This window comes from Lagenorhynchus albirostris, chromosome 9, assembly GCF_949774975.1.
Source record: "Lagenorhynchus albirostris chromosome 9, mLagAlb1.1, whole genome shotgun sequence".
Classification (NCBI taxonomy): Eukaryota; Metazoa; Chordata; class Mammalia; order Artiodactyla; family Delphinidae; genus Lagenorhynchus; species Lagenorhynchus albirostris.
In genome coordinates this window covers 54,573,455-54,590,844 of record NC_083103.1, presented here as the reverse complement: position 1 = coordinate 54,590,844, position 17,390 = coordinate 54,573,455, and the positions used below count along the sequence as shown (strand labels likewise).

The following is a 17,390-nucleotide window of genomic DNA, read 5'->3' as shown; positions in this document are numbered from 1 at the left end:
GCAGCACCAACCTTAGCGTTTCATGCCTGTGTCTGGGGTCTGCACTGATAACTGTGGCTTGCACCCGTCTCTGGAGCTCATTTATGCTGTGCTCTGAATCCCTTCTCGCACACCCGAAACAATGGTCTCTTGCCTCTTAGGCAGGTCCAGACTTTTTCCTAGACTCCCTCCCAGCTAGCTGTGGCGTACTAGCCCCTTCAGGCTGTGTTCACACAGCCAAACCCAGTCCTCTCCCTGGGATCTGACCCCCGAAGCCCAAGCCTCAGCTCCCAGCCCCCACCCATCCCGGTGGGTGAGCAGACAAGCCTCTCGGGCTGGTGAGTGCTGGTCGACACTGATCCTCTGTGCAGGAATCTCTCTGCTTTGCCCTCTGCACCCCTGTTGCTGTGCTCTCCTCTGTGGCTCCGAAGCTTCCCCCCCCGACCCCCGTCTCCACCAGTGAAGGGGCTTCCTAGTGTATGGAAACTTTTCCTCCTTCACAGGTCCCTCCCAGAGGTGCAGGTCCCATCCCTATTCTTTTGTCTCTGTTTTTTCTTTTTTCTTTTGCCTACCCAGGTACGTGGGGAGTTTCTTGCCTTTTGGGAAGTCTCAGGTCTTCTGCCAGCTTTCCGTAGGTGTTCTGTAGGAGTTGTTCCACATGTAGATGTATTTCTAATGTATTTGTGGGGAGGAAGGTGATCTCCACGTCTTACTCCTCCACCATCTCGAAGGTCTCTCCTAGGTGACGTTTTTGTTTATCACATAACAGAGCTGAGTTATCCAGTCCCTGAGTGAGACTATCAGTTTTAACTCATGTTAGCCCCATAATCTCTCTAGGGATACAGTACTAACTGGAAACCCTTGGCTTCCAGAAGCAGCTTTGGTTTTGCAGCCTTTACTGAATTTATTCCATTCTTAGAATCAGAGACATTCAAAATGGAGATCATTGTCAGCATAATGGCTATGGGTATAAAATTCTACAGCTTTTCAATGGCTCTTATAGTCAATACTTCATTTTACATTTACAGTTATCTTTTATTTTACTCATTGAATTATTCGGTAAATATTGACATCTACTGTGCCACACTTTATGGGAATGGAATCTTGAACAAGACCCAGTATGGGTCTTATGGATCTCAAATCTAATAGAATTCTAAAGGAGGTTTAGTGACTTTCCCTAATATTGGTAAGATGGACTCCAAATCCCATCTTTGTCAAATGTTTGGATGCTCTCTCCTTTCATGCAGAGAGGTGTGGGAATCATGCCTGATTTTAGGAAGTACTACTTTGTGTTGTGATGAAATAATTTTATATTTTCAACCTAGTGATTGTAGTTCTGTCTTTTGGGGCTTCACAGAACAGTGTGCTTTGATTTCCCCAGGCGAATCCTTAAGAGATGTCAAGTTAGTGAACCTGTCCCACAGATTCTGCTTTTCCTTAGAAAAAAGAACCCTGGACTCTTCCAGAACTGAGGGAAATGCAGAGTCACTCTGGTATATGCTTATCCTTTGAAAGCCACTGCTGTGGTCCAGGGTACTCTATTCCTCCTCACCCTTTATCTTTACTCCTACAGTTACCTCGTGGGAGATGAGCTATGGGTTGTCATGGAATATTTGGCTGGAGGTTCTTTGACAGACGTGGTAACAGAAACCTGCATGGATGAAGGCCAGATTGCAGCTGTGTGCCGTGAGGTAAGGCAAGTGGCCAACCAGACTTGAGCAGGACGTGGTCTCCATGTCCATATATCTCAAAGTTCTGCGTCTGAAGGAATCTCAGCCTGGGCACTGTAGAGGTGGGAGAAATTAGTTGTACTCTCTCCCATCATCCTCTTTTTATACCTGTTTTTAAAGATTACTATATTCTGAAAGTTAGAAAGTTCCAAAAAATATATATATACACACATATGTATATATATGCATAATCACGCATAATTTCAACCTCTTAAAAATAACTGCTATGAACACTTATTTTCCTTTACCTCTTTTATATGGGTATATGTTTTAATCATATTTTTATTCTGCTTTCCTGCTTTATTCATGTGCTATGAAGGAAATAAAGTAGAATAAAAAGATAGTGACAGGGCTTCCCTGGTGGCGCAGTGGTTGAGAGTCCGCCTGCCGATGCAGGGGATGCGGGTTCGTGCCCCGGTCCAGGAAGATCCCACATGCCGCGGAGCAGCTAGGCCCATGAGCCATGGCCGCAGAGCCTGCGGGTCCGGAGCCTGTGCTCCGCAACGGGAGAGGCCACAACAGTGAGAGGCCCGCGTACCGCAAAAAAAAAAAAAAAAAAAAAGATAGTGACAAGAGGAGGTACTATTTCAGACAGAGTAGTCAGGGAAGGTTTTGCCGTAGATTTGAGTAAAGATCTGAATGGTATGAAAGAGTAAGCCAAACAAAAATCTAGGGTAAAATACTTCCAGGCAAAAGAAATAGGAAACAAAGCTTAAATAGGTATTCTCCTCTCTCCTCATTGCTATTATATGTCTCAAGTCTGTAAAATGCTTGTATAAGAAGGGAAAATAAATACCTCTGCAAGGCCTCCATGGAAAGCAGTGTCCTCAGGGGACAGCCACATTTTCGTTAGAGCAAGAAGATGAGGGGAGTATTAGAAGAAGTTGAGCATATTGGGTGCTTTGCTGATAAGAGACTGGAACTTTCTGATAGCCTAATAATAGAAAAGTTTGGGAATGAGGGAGAGTAGAAGATTTAAGTGATTAGAAGATTAGGTTCAGAGTTTTATGGGGATCAGTATGCTTGGGTTTTGATGATGCAAGATTTGGAGGCATAGCGATGTACTTTTATATTAATATTAGGAAAGATAAAGTCATGTGAAATCAATACTGTCCTAGAAAATATGATCACATTTTCATTAAAAACCCTGGGATCTAGAACACATACACACATAGGTTAATGGAATTAACACAGGCCTGGGATTCTTAGATCTGATTTCTTTTCTTTGCTGTACCACTAAGGCAGTGTTTCTCAACTTTTGTTTCATTATCTTCCCTCCCCCACCCAGGAGCCTTTTAAGAAATTTTTGCCTAATCACATTCCCTTCATGAAATTTGATACCATAGATAAACTGTATTATCTGTTTATATACTGGGGACCTTTGGAAAACCACAACCATTGTAATGTCTAAGATGTTTTTCAGTCACCCCAGGGACTGACTTTCACTGGTTGAGATGTATGCTTGGGGAAATCAATAAGCCTCAAGTGATTTATCTTAGAAATTGCAACATTCACACTGTATATGCCTTTGGGGTACCATATGGATCAAAAAGCATTTGGAGAAATATTTAAATGTTACCTAAATAGGTGGCATTACTATATCCTTAAGTTCTCATAGAGATAGTTCCCCTTTCTAAAAATACCTTTATTGAGATATAATTCACATACCATATTATTCACCCATTTAAAGTGTATAACTTAATGGGTTTTATTATATTGAGTTATGTAGCCATCACCATAATCAATTTTAGAACATTTTCGACACCCTAAAACGAAACTCCGTATCTATTAGCAGTCACCCCGCCCCACCCTCTTTCCCAGCCCTCCCAGCCCTATGCAACCACTAAACTATTTTCTGTCTCTATATATTTGCTTGTCCCAGGCATTTCATGTAAATGGAATCATATAATATGTGCATCTGACTGGCTTCTTTTGCTTAGCATAATGTTTTGAAGGTTCATCTGTGTTATAGCATATGTCCTTTTATTAGCAAATAAGATTCTATTTACTTATCTTTCCATCAGTTGATGGACATTTGGGTAATTTCCACTTTTTGGCTGTTATGGATGATGCTGTGAACATTCACGTACAAGTTGTTGGTTGGATGTATATTTTCATTTCTCTTGGGTATATGCCTAGGAGTGGAAATTCTGGTCATACAGCAACTCTATATTTAATATTTTAAGGACTGGCCAAAATGTTTTCCACAGTGGCTGTACCATTTTATATTCCCACCAGCAATGCATGAGGGTTCCAATTTCTTGAAATCATCCTTTTTGTTTATATATTTTTAAATTTAAATATTTAATTATTTAAATATTTAATTATTGAATTATTTAAATATTTAATTATTTAATATTTTAATTTATATATATTTTAAATTATATATTTTTTAAATCATCCTTTTTGTTTATATATTTTTTAAATTTAAACAAAATATATTTTGTTTAAAAAATATATTTTTTAAATTAAATTTTTAAATTGTTTATATATTTAATTTAAATTTAATTAAGTTTTGGCTGCTTTGGGTCTTCGTTGCTGCGTGTGGGCTTTCTCTAGTTGCGGCAAGCGGGGGCTACTCTTTGTTGTGGTGCACGGGTTTCTCATTGCAGTGGCTTCTCTTGTTGTGGAGCACGGGCTCTAGGTGAGTGGGCTTCAGTAGTTGTGGCTCCCGGGCTCTAGAGCACAGGCTCAGTAGTTGTGGCGCACAGGCTTGGTTGCTCTGTGGCATCTGGGATCTTCCTGGAGGAGGGACTGAACCCATGTCCCTTGCATTGGCAGGCGGATTTTTTTTTTTTTTTTTTTTTTTTTGCGGTATGCGGGCCTCTCACTGTTGTGGCCTCTCCCATTGCGGAGCACAGGCTCGGGACGTGCAGGCTCAGCGGCCATGGCTCACGGGCCCAGCCACTCCGCAGTATGTGGGATCTTCCCGGACCGGGGCACGAACCCGTGTACCCTGCATCGGCAGGCGGACTCAACCACTGCACCATCAGGGAAGACCCGGCAGGCGGATTCTTAACCACTGCGCCACCAGCGAAGTCCCTGTTCATAATTTTTTACATCCAGAGGCCAAAGTCTCTAGCCTCCTTAGGAAAGCAAGTCATACTTTTCCAGGGAAAAGCCGCTTCTGAATATTGGTTTGTTTTTAATTTAGCCATTGATATGTTCTTAGAAAGTGAAGTATTAAGTTGAGAATATTTAAATAGTATCTTCTAACTGGTTTGCATTTTTAGTGTTTTTTAATCAGTGGAAGCCCCTAAAATTTTAGCTTTCAGTTATGAACTTAAACTAGTAGATTTAGTAGTAACTCTGAGAGTATCTTTTCTGATCCCCACATTTTACAGTTGGGAGATAGCCAGTAGCCCAGAGGGAGTAAGAGATTTGTCTAGAATAATATTGTTGGTCAGAACCATGCATTTTCATTGTTCCATTCAGTCTCTATGTTACTTATTCTGCTTGCTAAGTCTGGGTATTTTCCAAGGTTCTTTTCTTTCTCCTCTATCTCCTATAGCATTTGCCAGTTCCAACCATTACCATAACTTAAAAAGAAAAAAAAAAATCACCTCTTCACGAATGACTTGTAAACATTTATTTCAAGTCCAGCCTCTCTACAGAACTCTAAGATTCACATTTGCAGTGGCCTATGGACGTTAGTCTGCAACTCTTTATAGGAATATAAAAACCAGCATACCCCAAACAGTACAAATTTATCTCCTCACCAAAATAAGATTATCCTCCTAAGTTCACTGCTTCTAATATCATTTCCGTTTGTCTAGTTTCCCAAATGTGACTCTCACTTTCCTCCAGTTTTTTCATTACGAAATCCCTTCCATTCTTCCTCAGTATTTATTTATTTTTTGTTGCCTCGGGTTCTTTGTCAAGGTGCTGATGTTCTGTAAACAACTCTAAAATACTTTGGAGGAACTCCCGTAGTTAAAGAAAACTATTACAAGCTATGTTATAATACAGTATGGTCAAGTATATTATAAGAAAGATATAAGGCAGCACGGAATGTTAGAAGAATGCTTAGCTAGGAGACAGGAGACTAGGTTCCAGACCTGCCTCTTCCACTTATTTGGAGTAAGTCCTTTTACTCACTGGGGCCTCACTTTTGTTATCATCAAATGAGCAGGTTGGATTAGCGATATTCTTAAGTCTTCATATTATATGTCCTTTCTTTCTCCCTCTGCCCACACCGCTTCAATAGTGCCTGCAGGCTTTGGAGTTTCTGCATTCGAGCCAAGTTATTCATAGAGACATCAAGAGTGACAACATCCTGTTGGGAATGGATGGCTCCGTCAAGCTAAGTGAGTAGGAGTGGTAATACTTCTCTTCCCTGTGGGACCCTGTCTCCTCTGGGATGATAATCATATAAGAGTAGCTACAAGACTCGCCAGAGAATCTGTATTTCCTTGGATATGCGGACACTTTATATTACTCAGCACTATATAGGATGACATTTCTTTTTTTTTCCCACTCATTTATACATTCAGCCAAAAAACTTTACTGAATGCCCACTATGTGCTAGGACCCGTGATGGGCGCTGAGGATACTTTTGCCTGTATTTAAGTAGTTCTCAATCTAGTATGGGGAACACAAAATACATAATTAGAAGAAAGAGTTTAGTGTAACTTCTTTCATTCAGTCATTCATTCAGCAAACTTTTATTAAATGTCTGTTGTATGCTGGGCCCTCTGGGAATGAAAAAAATGAGTAAGAAGACAGTCCTTCTTATTGAAGGCCTCATAATTAAATAAATGTATAATTGCAATATAATGGGAATGAACTGCAGGCAGAACATTTTGTTCGAATGTGTAAGGACTAATAGTCCAGACAAACAGGTTGTGTCACAGGTGGATGGGCTGCTTATGGGAGGACTGTTAGCAGTCTCTGTCCTGGGGCACAGGGTGAGGAACTTATTAAAGCAGGGCCATGCCTAGTTGTAGGTGATTAGGGTTTAAGTCCAGGACTCATGCCCAGGAAATAAAGCAAGGACCTAGTTACCAGATACTGGTGTATGGGAATGATTTTCAAGAAGAAAGCAGTACTGGGGCAAGGGGGTGGCTTGGACTTTAATGCCTAGCGCTTCTGGTTTGAGGAGGGGTAAGGAAGCCAGAGATGATATTTGTTATGTTCCTCCTTCAGGGTTGAACAGGAGACAGGCTAAGAGCTGAAGGTGGCAGTTAAGTGATTCTGGCTTTGGAGAGACAAGGGATGCAGTGACTAGGATGCAGGCAGAGCTTGATACCTAGGGGTAGGCACAGAGTCAGTATTTACAGAAGGCATACCCTACATATAAATCCTTTCTGTCTTGTCCTTTCTTTTTCCAGCTGACTTTGGATTCTGTGCCCAGATCACCCCAGAGCAGAGCAAACGGAGCACTATGGTGGGAACACCGTACTGGATGGCACCAGAGGTTGTGACACGGAAGGCCTATGGGCCTAAGGTTGACATTTGGTCCCTGGGCATCATGGCCATCGAAATGATTGAAGGGGAGCCCCCATACCTTAATGAAAATCCTCTGAGAGTGAGTGTTACTAGGCCCATATCAAGATGTTTGGGCTGTTGGATTTCTCTTTTCTGGATAAAAACTAGGCACTGTTGAATTTAAAGTATAAATGCTTAAAGAAAAGGTATATTAGCAGTCATTCATTCATTTATTCAATGATTATTTGAGTTCTTATCATGGGCAAGAAACTGTTCTACTGATAATAAATTAATATATAGTAACAGAAGATAAGATCTGTGAAAAAAAGCAGAGTAAGTGGCTTAAGAGAGTAAGGGGGGAAGGAGGGAGAAGTGTGCTATTTTATTCTAGGTAGAGAATGAAGTCTTCTCTTATAAGTTATTTGAGGAGAAATCTGAAGAAAATAAAGTAGTGAGCCATGAGATTAATCTGACGTAAGAGTTTTCCAGGTGTCAAGTATATAAAGAACTTGTTTTGAGAACGTGCTTGATATATTCTAGGGAAAACCAAGGAGGCCAGTGTCCCTGAAGTGAGTGAACAGAGTGGACAAGGTTCTGTGTTAATTTGAAATGTTTATTAAACATCCAAGTGGAAATACTGAGTAGAATTGGGCGTAAGAGTTCAGAGTTCAAGGGTGAGAGGTCAGTACTCTAAATATAAATTTATTAGTAGGTATTATATAGTTGGTTTATTTAAAAATCAGAACTAGTTGATAATGAGATCACTCACCTAGGGAGTGAGGGGAGAGTACTGAGACCTGGGATACTGTCATGTTAACAGGTTAGAGGAGCTAGCAAAGTGGCCAATGAGTAGCCTTCCAGGTAGGAGAACTGAGAGAAGTGTCCTGGAGGCCAAGAGGACAAAGTGTTTCGAGAAGGAGGATGAATCACTGTGTCAAACCTGACTGATAGGTTGCATTTAAGATAACGCTAAGAAATGATCATTAGATTTGCCAGTGTGAAGGTTATTGATGACTTTGACAATCAGTTTCACTGGAGTGATAGGAATGAAAGCCTAATTAGAGTAAATTCACCAGAGTGGGCAAAGTTGAGATGGCATGTGTAAGCAGTTAGTTTTTACTTTTCGTTGTTGTTTTCTTTTAAAGGAGTTTTGCTTTAAGGTAAGGAGTTTTGTTAAGGTAACAGTGGAGCAATATATTAAAGTGGAGTCGAGGGAGGGTTTGTTTGTTTGTTTGTTTGTTTGTTTATGGCTGTGTTGTGTCTTCGTTGCTGCACGGGGGCTTTCTCTAGTTGCAATGAGCAGGAGCTACTCTTTGTTGTGGTGCGTGGGCTTCTCATTGTGGTGGCTTCACTTGTTGCGAAGCACAGGCTCTAGGTGTGCAGGCTTTAGTAGTTGTGGCATGCGGGCTCAGTAGTTGTGGCTCACGGGCTCTAGAGTGCAGGCTCAGTAGTTGTGGCGCACGGGGTTAGTTGCTTCGCAGCATGTGGGATCTTCCCGGACCAGGGCTTAAACCCGTCTACCCTGCATTGGCAGGTGGATTCTTAACCACCGTGCCACCAGGGAGGTCCCTTTTTTTTTTTTTTTAAGATATTATTATAGCATGTTTTTGTGCAGATGGGACTGATCTAGTGGAGAGGAAAATGGTCATGTTCAAGAGAGAAGTGACATGGGCTTCCCTGGTGGCGCAGTGGTTGAGAGTCCGCCTGCCAATGCAGGGGACGCGGGTTCGTGCCCCGGTCCAGGAAGATCCCACATGCCGCGGAGCAGCTAGGCCTGTAAGCCATGGCCGCTGAGCCTGCGCGTCCGGAGCCTGTGCTCCACAACGGGAGAGGCCACAACAGTGAGAGGCCCACGTACCGCAAAAAAAAAAAAAAAAAAAAGAGAAGTGACATCTGTAGGAGTGATGTCCTTAAGTAGATGAAGGGGGTTGGATCAAGTACTGAAGTAAAGAGCATTAGATTAGAATATGCCCAATTTATCCGTTGTAATAGGAGAGGGAAAGCAGGGTATGTGAATACAGATGCAAGTAGGTTGGTAATTTTGATCATGGGCAAAGGTGAGAGTTATTTTTATTGTTTTCATTTTGTTGTTTATTCCAACCTCCCATTCAGTGCAGGAATTCCCTGTGCATTGTCACTGATAGGTGGTCATCTAATCTTAGTTGGATAGCTCTGATTATTGAAAAGTGCTTTAGTGTACCAAAGTAAAACTACCTTCGTAGTTTCTACCCTCGGCCCCCAGTTTTGCCCGGTGGATCCACATGCCGCTCATCTTCTGCCACCTTAGAGTGGCCTTGAAAATGATATCAGTAGGGCGTGACAGAACTAAGATTGGGAGTAGAGTCAGAGGACATGAACTTGTGTAACCAGCATGATTCCAGGCATATTTCTTTATGTTTCTGGGCTTTATCTGTGAAATGGGGATGATAATTCTTGCCCTGCCTATTACCCAGAGTTATTGTGGTCATTAAGTGAGACAGTATTTGTGTAAACACTTTATGAATTAAAGTGCTGAGTGCTTTAAAAGGTTTAGTTTGACTGTGTTTTTCTTTACCTTTCCCAGGAGATACTTCATGTTAGGGGACCAGGATGGCAACAGTGAAACAGGTTGCTCCTTTACAGAACGCTTCCTTTATACATATTTCTGTCCTGCTAGAAGAGATGAGTTTTTAGATGACTGAAGTGATGGCACCAGGAATAATTTCCTTCAGCAAGTGGGCAGGTGTTTAAATCATCATGCTAAATGAATAATAAACCATTTAGATCTATAATCAAGGATAATAATAAACCCTTGGGTCAGTAACACTTCATAAGCTTACAGAGTGCTTTTAATATACTATCTTGTTTTATTTTTCAGACGTGTGAGATAGGCACTATTATCATCCCTGTTTTACAGATGAAGAAGTTGGAAGTTCACTGGCTTGCACCTGGTTACATGGCCTTTAAATGTTAAACCTGACCCTTAACTCATATTCTTTCCAGTATACCAAAGCTGCCTCTTTGTGTTCTGAAGGCAGAAAGCAGCTGACCATATTTCTAGAGGGCCTGTCTGGGGACCAAGAGAGAACCTCAGTTGGAGCCCAAGGCAATTCTCTGTTTGTATTGCCAGGCCTTGTACCTCATCGCCACCAATGGGACCCCGGAGCTTCAGAACCCAGAGAAGCTGTCAGCTATCTTCCGAGACTTTCTGAACCGCTGTCTTGAAATGGATGTGGAGAAGAGAGGTTCAGCTAAAGAGCTGTTGCAGGTAACTGTCCCTATGCAGGGAAGCACCTAATTTGAGAAATCACTAAACCAAGGCTTTTTTTTGCTTCATTTTTGTCTGTGAGGTACTGGCTGTTATAGAACTAAGCTTCTGTCCTAGCACATCCCATGCTCAATTTGTATTCCTAGTTCCCTCATCTTTATCCTTGGGCCTTTGCTCATGTTATTCCCTTAGGCTCTTCTTCAGCCTATTAAAACTCTGTACATTCTCCTAGGCTGTATCTTATAGAGTTACTTTCTGAGCTCCTGTTGAGCTTTGCTTGTATCTTCCTCTGGTGCCTGTTTTGTTCTGCCTGAATTAGTCTGGCAGAGTTTGAGTGAGTCTTAATGAGAAGAAACTCTTTGATGTTCAAATCTTATACAAGTTATATTTTACTGGGATAAGCTCAAAAGATCGATTTTCAGTATATCAGAGGGCATTAGTGTAGAGGTTAGTTAGTGCAGCTTTTCAAGTCTTCCCAGTTTCTTCATTGGAAACCCTCTCAGATGGTGGGGATGATAGTCTGCTTGTTTGTTTGTTTGTTTGTTTATAAAATTTTTGGCTGCACCACACAGCACGCAGGATCTTAGTTCCCTGACCAGGGATCGAACCCACGCCCCCTGCAGTGGAAGTGCAGAGTCTTAACCACTGGACTGCCAGGGAAGTCCCATATAGTCTGCTTGTTTGGAGTAAGATCCTGCCAGGCTGTGGGGAACCTGGAGCTGGGGGTTTACCAAGCCTATTATACTCCACCAGCTTAATCCTGAAATTACAGCATAATTATTTCGTATGGTTGTAAAAACTGCTTTTAGCTGACCACATTATTTGTATTTAACATTTATGTCTCGGGTACAATTTCTCATTCCTAGTGTTATTTTACTACAGTGCCAACTGGTGCTTTAATAAGTATCACATGCAACTTAATGACAATGATTAATTTGTAGGCTTTCATAGTCAGTTACTTTCGTATTATGAGGACGAAGAGCAACTGGTCAGGGCAGGGCAGGACCTACCATACTGTACCACATTAAAGTTAGTTATGAACAATTCTGTCTTTCTTACTAGATTATAACTTCTATCTTATTAATCTCTTGTCTCCTCTTATACCTGAGACCTGACTCAAAATAGGTATTCAGTGGGAGAAAACATTTGCGAGTGATATGACTGATAAAGGGTTAATATCCAAACTATATAAACAGCTCATACAACTCAGCAAAAAAACCCCAAAACAACCCAGTTAAAAAATGGGCAGAAGACCTGAATAGACATTTCTCCAAAGAGGAAATGCAGATGGTCAACAGGCACATGAAAAGATGCTCAACATCACTAAGCATCAGGGAAATGCAAATCAAAACCACAATGAGATATCACCTCGTATCTGTCAGAATGGCCATCATCAAAAAGAACACAAATAATAAATGCTGGAGAGGGTATGGAGAAAAGGGAACCCTCCTACATTCTTGGTGGGAATGTAAATTGGTGCAGCCAATATGGAAAACAGTATGGAAGTTTCTTAAAAAACTCAAAATAGAACTACCATATGACCCAATGGTTCCACTCCTGGGTATATATATGAAAGAAACAAAAGCACTAATTTGACAAGATACATGCAGCCCAATATTCATAGCAGCACTATTTACAATTGCCAAGATATGGAAGCAACCTAAGTGTCCATCAACAGATGCATGGATAAAGAATATTCCATACAGTGGAATACTACTCAACCATGAAAAGAATGAAATCTTGCCATTTATAACAACATGGATGGATTTGGAGGATACTATGCTAAGTGAAGTAAGTCAGAGAAAAATACCGTATGCTAACACATATATACGGAATCTAAGAAAAAAATGGTTCTGAAGAACCTAGGGGCAGGACAGGAATAAAGATGCAGACAGAGAATGGACTTGAGGACACAGGGAGGGGGAAGGGTAAGCTGGGACGAAGTGAGAGAGTAGCATGGACATATATACACTACCAAATATAAAATAGATAGCTAGTGGGAAGCAGCTGCGTCGCACAGGGAGATCAGCTCGGTGCTTTGTGTCCACCTAGAGGGGTGGCATAGGGAGGGTGGGAGGCAGACGCAAGAGGGAGGGGATATGGGGATATACGTATATGTATAGCTGATTCATTTTGTTATACAGCAGAAATTAACACACCATTGTAAAGCAATTATACTCTAATAAAGATGTTAAAAAAAATTGTGGGGCCTCCCTGGTGGCGCAGTGGTTGGGAGTCCGCCTGCCGATGCAGGGGATACGGGTTCGTGCCCCGGTCCGGGAAGATCCCACATGCCGTGGAGTGGCTGGGCCCGTGAGCCATGGCCGCTGAGCCTGCGTGTCCGGAGCCTGCGCGTTCGGAGCCTGTGCTCCGCAACGGGAGAGGCCACAACAGTGAGAGGCCCGTGTACCGCAAAAAAAAAAAAAAAAAAAAAATTGTGAATCACTATGTTGTACACCTGTAATTTATATAACATTGTACATCAGCTACACTTCAATAAAATATAGGTATTCAGAAAATACTTGTTGAATTAAATGGGATTGCTTAAACCTTCATTGAAATGTTACCCTCTGGAATATATTTAGCACCTCTTTGTAATCAGAGTAACTGACTACAGAGCACTGGTCTATTAGATATGAGATCTGAGTTCTGCCAAGTGTAACCCATTAGTTTCTAGCATCCTTTGGGAATAAAACCCCCTTACAACAGGCAGTATAATATAGGATCCTTTGCCTTTTATATGAGGTTTGTTCTGGAAACCCTAAGCTTTGGGAAATGTGCAAATACTATTCTAAGCCTCAAGATAATATTGTTAATTAGGTATTAAAATATAGTTTTTGAAAGATGAATGCCTTCTAGAGTTTCCTTCCTGATATAATATAACTACTAATAAATATATTATGTTGAATTTTTACCACATTCTAGGCACTAAGCACTTTATATATTTTTTCATCTATTCTTTTTAAAAACCTTGTGAGTTAATAGATTCTTGTTTTCGCATTTCTACAGGTGAGGCAACTGAGGTTTCAAGTGTTTAGTAACTTTTCCATGATTATGTAGCTGATAAGCAGTGGATCCAGGATGTCAACCTATGTCTATTTGGCTCTCAAGTGTGTGTGCTCTTGGCCACTGCTTGGCTCAGAGTGTTAAAACTTGAAAGACCTTAGGGCTTATCTCATCTGCTTTGTTCATTACACAGAGAAGGAAATTGAGGCCTCCCAGTTGGGTGTTGGATCATGCTACTTTCTCAGCTGGGAGGGGAGTTGTATAAACATGTGATCTGAGAACACTGACTCTTTAATTTGTTACTGTACATTGTAAATATTCAAAACCATGACTTTCAGAGTCTTAAATCATGAAAGCTTCACATCTTTGTCTCCTGTGAAAACACATATATGGACAGAAATACATAGGGTTTTATGTTTGGATTCATATCTTCATGATTTAGCCAAGATCTTTTATTCCTTTTGTAGTAATAGTAACTTCTTGCTCTCAGTACCTCTTTATATCCTATCTCTGTCCAAAAAGAAGTTGAAGCACTTCCAGCAAAGAATATGTGTAAATATGTTTATATGTGTGTGTATATACATATACAATATGATTAATGAAGAGACTTATGAGGATGGCAGAAGAATCAAATATGCTAATCATTTGAGTTAAATAGTTTTGTTTTAACATCAGATTTGGTTCTTAGTTTCCTGGTAGCGAGGACAGAAAAGGAAATATGTTAGTTCCTATGTTTCTTATCAAATGGAAGAAACATCCTACATCCTCAAGACACAAAGCTTTTTCACTAGTAAATGTAAGAAAAGTCATTTATAGTTAAGAGGCTCTGAGTTACATAAAGAATCGTTTTCCATAATGTTTTTTACTGAAAACATAAAAAGAGGTTTCATATGGTGTTTTCTCCAAAATGGTCTTCTTTAATAGTTGTGGGTGTGGCCCAAAGTACAGCCCAGTGAAAGTGGTTTGGGAAAGAACCAAGCCATTGAAGTCCTTCCTGGGTTAATTAGCCTTACTAGATTCAAGGATAGAACAACAAATTGCTAGATCAATGCTCCTAAAATGCAGTATTGCAATGTACCATTGGGTCATGATCAATTAATAACCTTCCCTCTGAGCTGATTATTATTCTGATTATCACCATAGTTTGGTCTTACCTAATATAAAATAGAATCCTACAATATGAGCTCTCTTGTGTCTGGCTTCTTTCATGCAACATAATGTCTGTGCGATTCATCCTGTTGTTAGTGTATCAATTATTTATCCTTTTTTGTTCTGTAATTTTTGTGTGGTATTATATAAATATAATATTATTCATTCTTCCATTATCTTGGACATTTGGGTTCTTTTCAGTTATGACTGTAATAAGTAAAGCTGCTATGAGCATTTTTGTTTGTGTCTTCTGGTGGATTCACAAGCTCATTTCTCTTGGAAATATATCTAGAAGTGGAATTGCTGGGATATAGGATAGACGTGTATTTAGCTGTAGGTAGATACTGCCAAACAATTCTCCAAAATGATATATTATCTTTTAAAGATATGCTTCAATTTGGGGATGATGATCTGAAGCTCTCCAGGCAGCACCTTGTGCAAACATGGATGCCCTTATCATCTTGTAATGGTTGCTGAGGAAGAATGGTAAATTGTCATGTGTCTTTTGTTCTTTTTCTCCTCTTTAGCATCAGTTCCTGAAGATTGCCAAGCCCCTCTCCAGCCTCACTCCACTGATTGCTGCCGCAAAGGAGGCAACCAAGAACAATCACTAAAACCACGTCACCCCAGCTTCATTGTGCCACGCCTTCTGTGAAGTAAATGCTCATTTCGGAAATTCCAGCCCCTGTTGCTCTTCCTTGTCTTGCTCCTCCCCTTTCCTGATCTAGTGCTCTCAAGACTTTGATCCTTGAAAACCATGTGTCCAGCATCGAAGAGAACTGCAGTTGACTAATCGGATGATGGCCATTTTAAAATAAGGAATTTGCTCCCAATCTGTGGATGTGAGGGTGGTTTATGATCAAGGGCTTATATGAATAAACCCTTGGACTCCTGTTTCTACATAGCAGAATCCTTCCTCCACCCATCAGTTCTTGACTGTATAAATTTTTGGCTTTATAATATTATCAATTTGCAGTCGGTTGAGATTTTTCTTTAGTGCTTGCTTTTCTATTTCAAAACTGCCCAAACACACTATTGTACTTGAAAATTGGAATAACTTGAGAAATGCCATGGAGGTTGATATTCTTCCAGGGACATGAAATGGCTCTTTTTTTTCTGGACCATGACTTTGGCACAGCTGATCCTGATGTGGGAGGGAGAGCTACCACATTTTTCTTTGAGTACGCTTCTAGCAGCTGTGTGGGAGGATCTTGACCTAATAGTGTTCCCCACGCTATTTCCTGTGAAATGGTCTTGGCTGTGTAGCAGCTTTTGACTCCCTAAATCCCCCTAGGCTGCTGCCCTCATTCTGTCCTTGTTTAGAACGTTGAGAGGTTTCCTAGAGCACATGCTGGGTGAGAGCCGTGTGAAAAGTCAGGAAAAAAAATGTAGCTGCTTTTAGAACAAGGCTGGGCATCAGCACCTGTCCAGCTATACCTATGTGATGTTTCAAGAACTCAGCCTCTTTTTCCATCAGCAATAAAGAGCTAAAAGATTAACTCAGATCTTCTGATGGCCTGAATCTTTGGGTCAAAGGGAACGATCTCCAAATCTGAGGCTACGTGTTAGTTTTGGATGGATTTGTTGGCCTGAGATGATAGTCTGCCAGCTGTGAGGGGACCCTGTTTTTACAATGCATGGCCAAGCTCTCTGCAAATGGAAATGCCTGCACTGGGTGTTGGGGATGTTTGCTACCTCCTGCTATCTTTGTGGTTTTGGTCCTCCCATTATGGTAGGACCCCTGGCCAGCATTATGGCTTGTCATGTCAGCCCCAATGGCTACCTTGTCATGCTCTGAGGTACTACTGCCTCTGCAGCACAAGTTTTATTTCCTTCAATAAAAGGAGATGAAAATATTCTACTTGGAGTATGCCTTTCTTTGTTTCTTTCCTTCCTTCTCCCCTTCCTTTCTTTTCTAATTTTTTATTTTGATATTTTGAAAGTTAAGGGAAAAAAATTTTTTTTTTCTTCCGGAATCATTTGAGATTAAGTTGCAGATAAGCTGCCCCTTTACCACTATATACTTCAATGTGTATTCTTTATTCTTAACACTTGAAAATATAATTTAATTAAGAGAAATGGGCCAAAAATGTTCGTATATCATAAGGTATTGGCTTAGGTAGTTGTGGAGGGTGAGAAGTCCCATGATCTGCATCTGCAAGTTGGAGACCCATGAAAGCCAGTGGTGTAGTTTGAAGGCCAGACAGCCAGAGAGCCATGGTGTAGATTCTAGTCCAAGTCTGATGCCTGAAAACCAGGAGCACTGAGGGTAGGAGAAGATCAATATCCCAGTTGTATAGTCAGACAGAGATCAATGTCCCAGCTGTATAGTCAGGGAGCAGCCTTCCTCTCCCTTTTTGTTCTATTCAGGCCATCAACTAATTGGATGATGCCCACATTGGGGAGGGCCATCTGCTTTATTCAGTCCATCAATTCAAATGCTAAACTCTTCTGGATACGCCCTCAAAGACACACCCAGAAATAACATTTAACCAGATAATGGGCTTCCCAGACAAGTTGACAGAACTAACCATCACACTCCCCATCCCCACCTCCAAGTGAAGGAGGTAACTCCAGTGAGGACTGAGTGAGCCAACAACTCTTATAAAGCTATGTGGTTATGGCTTTTAGATTAAGGGGTCAAAAGTGATGATTGGTGACCCCCGATATTATGAAAAAAAAATACACAGGCACAGGAGAACCTCCATGCAGTTACTGAAAGGACAAGTACAATTGGATTGCTTATGTATAAGGTAGAAGGAATGTTAGATGATGGTATGGCCCATCAGAAGACAGGAATGATGAAGACCCAAAGATTGTACCTCCTTACTTTGAGATTGCAGAAGTAAACT

At 40.9% G+C, this 17,390-nt stretch overlaps 1 protein-coding gene across 5 annotated transcripts in view; it reads left to right on the top strand.

The window, feature by feature from the left end:
* Nucleotides 1-16,396, top strand: part of PAK1 (p21 (RAC1) activated kinase 1) — a 164,425-nt gene extending 148,029 nt beyond the window's left edge. For 4 of the 5 annotated variants that reach the window (XM_060160104.1, XM_060160106.1, XM_060160107.1 and 1 more), the window contains 5 exons: nt 1,553-1,670; nt 5,917-6,016; nt 7,040-7,236; nt 10,246-10,383; nt 15,066-16,396. In XM_060160104.1, the coding sequence (XP_060016087.1) occupies nt 1,553-1,670; nt 5,917-6,016; nt 7,040-7,236; nt 10,246-10,383; nt 15,066-15,152 (640 nt within the window). In that variant the 3' untranslated portion in view covers nt 15,153-16,396. Of the gene's footprint in view, nt 1-1,552; nt 1,671-5,916; nt 6,017-7,039; nt 7,237-9,699; nt 10,384-15,065 lie in introns of those variants that run through there. The other variant, XM_060160108.1, reaches the window with a different exon arrangement.
* Nucleotides 16,397-17,390: the final 994 nt, after the last annotated feature.